Raw genomic sequence first — 6803 nt, 5'->3', positions numbered from 1 at the left:
CTGCTATTCGAATAAGGGATTAGGGATGCCGTTACTCTTTATTAGTAGACTGGTATACAATGATGAAGAACAATTTTTCAGATGTATTTTTTTTTTAGTATGAATGAGGGTAGGAGAGATTAGATTAGGATTCACTAGAAACGAGCCCATCTTTTAGTATATATGAATAATGAAATATATTTTAATTTTAATTTTTAAATTAATTTAGATTTAAAATCACAAAATTAAAATTAATTGAATTTTGACTAAATTAAAAGAATTAAGATAATTATTGTCCAATACAAAAAAATATTTAAATCTTTTTGTAACATTAAATAAAAATTATTTTTTAAATTTTTAATACATGGATTGTTTAGTAAAAATATTAATATGATATATATTTAAAAAAAATTAATTATTGACGTGGAAAATATAATTTACATGTCATGTTTTAATTTGTCCACATTTTTATCACATCGGTCCGTATAAATTTATAATCGTACTGAAACAAACACCTTATAAATAAGTAGCTAGCCATTGTAATAACTTCTAAATCAAAAGTTGATTGCAGTGACAAGATCTTTCTGTTAAGCGGTATGTAGTCTTAGATTTTGAGTTGTGAGTCTACCGTAGTTGGTACTAAGAGAGTTTAACATAGATTTGTGAGGCAGGTATATATTGTGACAGAGGATTAAGAATTTAAGAATTTATTTAAGGGAAAAAAGTGTTACAATAGGCACGCAGCAAAAGCCTGATTAAATTAAAATTCAATTACAATAATTAATCAACAAAAACAAATAAACATGGCCACTATGATGATCATAATATACAAATAATGTTAAGCTGCAGCATATATATCTTACAATGATGTCTGGAATGGAACGTTAGTGGGAGGCAACCAAGCATCCCCATCCAAGAATTTGGAGACAGTAAAATTAGCTGCATCAATATCATTGATAATATGATAGCCAGGCCAATTCACTCTATTAGCAGTGCTTGAACCAGGTCCCATGTTATTGTACTCAGCATAGTACAAAGTGCTGAGTGCAAAATCTCCATTCCAATTACTCCACCCAACTGGAGCTATCAAACTATCCATAAAACTCTGAATATAAATTGTCCTTGAATACTCCTTCCACGGCCTACCAAGGTAGGTTGACACACTACCAACCACCGGAGCCAAATCGTCGGCGGCTTTAATGGTTGCGTTCTGTATGGAAATGCCAGTGTTTTGGTTCGGATCGGTTCGGCCTTGAGCCGTGATGGCATTGAATTGTCCACTCATTGGAAGGCGGGGATATAAGTTGCAGTTTTGTAAAACAACCGCTGCATTTCCAAATATAAAGTCAACTGTGCCGTAAACATCGCATTCACGGTAGAATTGCCTCATGGAATGTGTGTACAGAGTGTCTTGGTAACCTTCAAAGCTGCAGCCATAGAAGGTGGACAAATCTGCTCCATTTCTCACTGCCACTGCTTGGTGCTTGCTTGGTCCCGCACTGTTGCGGAATGTTATGTTGACCGCAACAAATCCTTCCGCCACCACAGCTGCAAAACCCATATAGTTCTTAATTACCAAGTAACTAACTGTATTATGGTGGAAACTCAGGTGCAGTCGACTTCACATGAAGTTGATAACTGAAAATCGTTAGATGATTTGACTGATTTATTTAACGGCTCTCAACTATTAATTTCACTTAAAGTCTAATGCACCTGAGTTTTCTCTATGTATTATATTCCATTATGATATATAATCTTAAATAATCTTACGTACCAAATGTTGCTGAGTTGAATGTTGTGAAACCATCAACAACATTGTGATCACCAGTGATAACTGTCCGATTGATTCCATCTCCAATCAGCATCAAGTACTTCTTCTTCTTGTCTATAGATACGTACTCTTCATACACACCCTCGGTGACGAAGACGACGAAATAGCCATCGGTAGAAACAGAGTTATTGGGTGCAGCCTTTATAGCTTCATTGATAGTGGTGAAGTTTCCACTTCCATCCTTACTAACAACCACAATATCTTTCACAGAAACGTCTTCCATGTCTTCCAAGCTTAGTAGTTTTCTGCCACGCTGGCCGTGACTTTGTTCTTCCCACGATGTAGTTTGCTCCTGAGGAATCCAAGCATCAACGAACATAGCAAGAGAGACGCTGTTAAGCTTTGTATCCTCTGAGAGCAGAGAAGAAAGTTCATCTTTGACTCTCTGATCAGAAGCCGTGGTTTGCAATCCACCCAAACATGTTTGTTGGTTTGTCAAAACGGCACTGAGCACTGTGTGATAATCATCAGCTTCACCGGCGGGAAGAACATCACCGGCTTTTTGAACCGTGTCAAGGGTGTTTGACAAGAACTCCAAGTTGAGTTCGGCGAGGAATTTGCAATCTTGGAGAGCGCGGATTGTGGTTTGAGAGTAAGAATTTCCACCTTGTTGAAGATAAGAGTTGACGGCGTTCAAGAACTTTCTAGATTGCGATAAAGATTTTTTAACTGAAACGCGGCAATAGTCATAGATATTGCCGTGTTGATTAGCAAGCACTGATTTGCAGTAAGAAGGGTACATGGTGGAGTTGCAAACCGTTTCTGTTGGAACATAAGCTCCATTTTTATATGCTGCTATGGACAAGGATGCAAACAAAGAAAGCTGAAATAGGAAAACATAAATTCTAATAAGAGGGTACAATGTGTTATTATTATTCTTGAATAATGATAATTCCATTGGTATAATTCGAAGCAAGGAAAATGCTAGAAGAATATAATGCGAATTATGAACGTGGATATGGATATTTGGGGTGAGATTCATGGGCTATACTTGGGTTCCTTATATAGGGAGCTATCTATACATGCGATGAGTTTGTCTTATTAGTCATTAATTACAATGATTAGTAGGTGTGTTTGCCTAATTAAGTAGATGCCGGCGTCGTGGCTGTCATGAAACGTTGACAATATCTACAACCGAATATTGGGAAATATTTGATTAAGTGTTTAAAATGAACATGCATTGGAATTTTCCGTCCGTTCATGTATATATGCAAATATTATTATTAGAATCCCGCTAGTTTTTTAGGATTGCTATTAAGAATTAATTAATTAATTAGTTGTTTGGTAGTGCATGATTTATTAGCTTATCCAATAACAAATGGATATGAATTTAAGGTTCTGTCAACGCCGGTGGGGTTTGTCCCAAGCAAACACTAGACAAAAAGAAACATGAACAAAATACAAGGAAATGAGGAAAACAGATTGAAATTAACACGGATTCATTTGAAAAGGCTTTGGAAAATGATTGTGTAGTTTTGTTATATGATCTTCAAGGAAAGATAATTAAAAAAAAAAACAAAAAATTAAAATAGCTTAACACAGAATCCTTAGAGCAAAGTACATACAAAAGATCAAGCAATAACCAACAGAGTAAAAGAACATCAAGCTAAAACTAAGCAAACAAATCCACATATCATCTAACAGATCATCATCGATAATAACCAATAGAGTCAAATAATTCACTAGTTGTTTTCACAGCTTTGCATACCTACTCTTGTCAACGAAGAAAAGAGAATAATTTGGTGTGAACTCAAAGACCGTGTGACAAACAACAGAACAATGTCAACGTCCTTTTCGGTTAAATTCTTACACGTGTTTACCAACATTAGAATCATTAATGCAAAAATGATATGGTTTGATTATTTTTAATATGTATTTATATTTTAATATATATTTTATATTAATGATTAATTTTAGTAGTTGATTTTAATATATATGTAACATAATTCTTATTAATATATGTGCATAAGTGCATTACTCATATTAAAAGCAAATTCAAGTTTTTTTTTTAAGTTGTAAAAGTTAGAAATCATTATTTGGTCTCTTTAGAATAATTATTAATAAAATTTTAGTTTTTTTTTTAACAAATGTTTTAAAAGTATTTCAAACACATATTAATAATTGTTGTGGTTGAGCTACTCTGGATATGAACTAGATTAAATACACAAGAGAAGATGGTGGACTTTTTATAAGGTTGGAGGTACCTACAAAAGATTTTAACATTTAAGTTGGTAGTAGTCCATGAAATATATTAATAGAACTGATAATATGCTTTAAGTGTGTGTTATAATATTTATTTATAGAGTTAATGCTCAAATTCGTCCCTGAAAGATCACGTGATTTTTATTTTCGTCCTCGAATGATTTTTTTAATTAAATTAGTCCTTGAAAGATAAACTGTTAGTCAAATTAGTCATTCCGTCAATTGGATGATGACGTGTCACATTAAGTGTCACGTTGCATGATAACGTGACACGCCACGTGGCAAGTCAGTGACACGTGGCACGCCACGTGTTACTTGACATATAAAAAAATTTTCTATTAGTCAAAATAGTCCTTGAAAGTTCAGACGTAAGTCATTTTCATCCCTCAAATTTTAAAATTAGTCAAACTAGTCCTTATATAATTTTTTTTCTTCATAAAATTATCTCTCTCCTTTAATTCTTCTCAAAATCTCTCTTATTCTTTTCTATTCTAAAACATTTTTCTTACATTACTACATTTTGCTGGAATATATATATGCACTCAAAATTGAAATGTATGTATTTATTAACCTAAACAGAGTTATATGCTCAAAATCAAAATTTATGTATGTTAACCTAAACAAAGTTATACCACTATTTTTTTTCTACTACATCTTTTTTTTTTCCATTACGGTATTACTTATATATAGGATGTAATGGTAGTGATACTTAGAGTCAAAATTCAAGAAGATCCACAAATTTTGCTTCAATTCCAAACTTTACAAAATATTGAAAATTTGTTGGTTAATTATTATTATTATTATTATTATTATTATTATTATTATTATTATTATTATAAACGAATTGCTTCTTAAGCGTAATACGTGCAAACATCATAATAAATTTTTGTGTGTTTCATATGTTTGAGATAGATTATATAATTTTTCTTTTAATTTCACAAATCAATGAGATAAAATGAAATAGGAAACATTATACCTATACATAACACAGGCTACTCCACACTAGTACATTATATAAATAGATATGTTTCGTATTAAAATAAAATTCTTTTTGTTTTAAATGAAATATTTAAAAAATTATATTAGAATATTAAGATTCAAAAAGTGATTCCATAAACCAGTTTTTCAATTATTGAGTTTTATTATATAAATTAAATAATAATAAAAATTATAATTTTAAAAAATTTAAAAGATTTAAAATTTAAAATAATTATTATATTATTTAGTAAAATTTAAAATATTAAATTTTAAATATATAATCAACAATAATTTAATAAACTCATTTAAATAAAAAAAATTCACATAAAAAATTACAATTTGAAAATGTAAAATTTTAAAATACAAATGACAAAATAATTTTATAAAAGTTTAATTATTTTTATTATTTTATGTAAAGAGAATTTTGTTTATTAAGCTTTAAAAAATAATATTAAAATTAGTAGTATAAAAAAATATTATAAATTTAATATTATAAAAAATTATATAAGGACTAGTTTGACTAATTTTTAAAATTTGAAGAATAAAAATGACTTACGTCTAGACTTTCAAGGACTATTTTGACTAATAAAAATTTTTTTATATGTCAAATGACACGTGGCATGCCACGTGTCACGTCATCATGCCACGTGGCACTTAATGTGATATGTCATCATTCAATTGACTGAAGGACTAATTTGACTAATATTTTATCTTTTAAGGACTAATTTGATTAAAAAAAATCATTCGGAGACGAAAATAAAGATCGCGTAATCTTTCAGGACATATTTCAACGTTAACCCTTTATTTATAATACCTGTTTTAGAGATATTGAAAAAGTTTGGATAAAATTTTTGTGGATGTATAGGCTAATTTGATAGAGATATGTTTTAAAGTATGCAAAAACACAGTATAAAAATTTAAGGATCAGAAATTTTGATTTATATTAGTCAATATTTTTAAATTTTAATTAATAATTTAATATTTTAATAACCTAATACTATATCTTTTAGTCAACACCTTTAAATATTACTAATTAACTATTGATAAATATGATAAATTTACAAACCCTATAAGATTGCTCCAAACATAGGTGGACATGCTCTTAAGAAAGACGTTTGTTGCCCATTATGACAAATTTGACCCAAATGTAGAGCGAATCTATAACTAATTAAATATTTCTTTTTTTTTTTAATTACAAAAAAGCAAAACTATCTTTTAGGAATCTTAATGCAAGATCGAATATGGGTTAACATTTTTATTAAAATAGAAAATGTTATTTATAATCAAAAATAAAATTTATATGTTATTATTATCATTTTATTTTTGAAAAAGAATTACTGTTAGAATAGTTAATAAACGTTGAGAACTTGAAATTACTATTAAAAAAAATCTCAGTTAATATTTAACTATAAAAAATATATAATTTCATATTATTAAATATAATTTTATACTATTAAAAATATTAATAATAACTATAAATTATTAAATATGCTGATCCCTAACACTACTGTTACTATTAACTTTTCTTTTTCTTCTATAAAAAACCTTTTTCTTTTTCTATTTCGCGCTAAAGAGCACGCAAGACGTGCAATAATCATTAGGAATAAATAAATCTTGTGAAGAATATTAGTCAGGTTTAACACGTGACAAAGGTGACAATATGGACAAGCTATAAAAATTCTATTCCTCCTGAAAGAAGTCATTAATTTTTTGTGTGTGGTAAGTCACATAAACATTTTAATGTTTTGTGATCCTTTTCATCGCTAGATTATCTCCCATATGTGATATATAATTTCGATATGATTGGTTAGGC

The 6803-nt window shown here is 29.4% G+C and overlaps 1 protein-coding gene across 1 annotated transcript; it reads right to left on the bottom strand.

The window, feature by feature from the left end:
• Positions 1-704: 704 nt before the first annotated feature.
• LOC130935834 (probable pectinesterase/pectinesterase inhibitor 41) lies at positions 705-2735 on the bottom strand. The gene is made up of 2 exons (XM_057865739.1): positions 1754-2735; positions 705-1527 (listed from the first exon to the last, which is right to left on the bottom strand). Exons 1-2 carry the CDS (start codon positions 2706-2708, stop codon positions 839-841), a joined length of 1644 nt encoding a protein of 547 aa, XP_057721722.1. The 5' UTR covers positions 2709-2735; the 3' UTR covers positions 705-838.
• Positions 2736-6803: the final 4068 nt, after the last annotated feature.

The sequence above is a fragment of the Arachis stenosperma genome, chromosome 6 (genome assembly GCF_014773155.1).
Source record: "Arachis stenosperma cultivar V10309 chromosome 6, arast.V10309.gnm1.PFL2, whole genome shotgun sequence".
Classification (NCBI taxonomy): domain Eukaryota; kingdom Viridiplantae; phylum Streptophyta; class Magnoliopsida; order Fabales; family Fabaceae; genus Arachis; species Arachis stenosperma.
Note: the sequence above shows the minus strand (reverse complement) of the source record. Positions and strands in the feature narration are given on the sequence as shown.

Bases quoted from the DNA above. Each gene is read 5' to 3' on its own strand.
- LOC130935834 (XM_057865739.1), bottom strand. From the start codon at position 2,708: ATGGAATTATCATTATTCAAGAATAATAATAACACATTGTACCCTCTT. The intron at 1,528-1,753 runs GTACGTAAGATT...TGGGTTTTGCAG, and splicing joins ATTCAACTCAGCAACATTTG to CTGTGGTGGCGGAAGGATTT.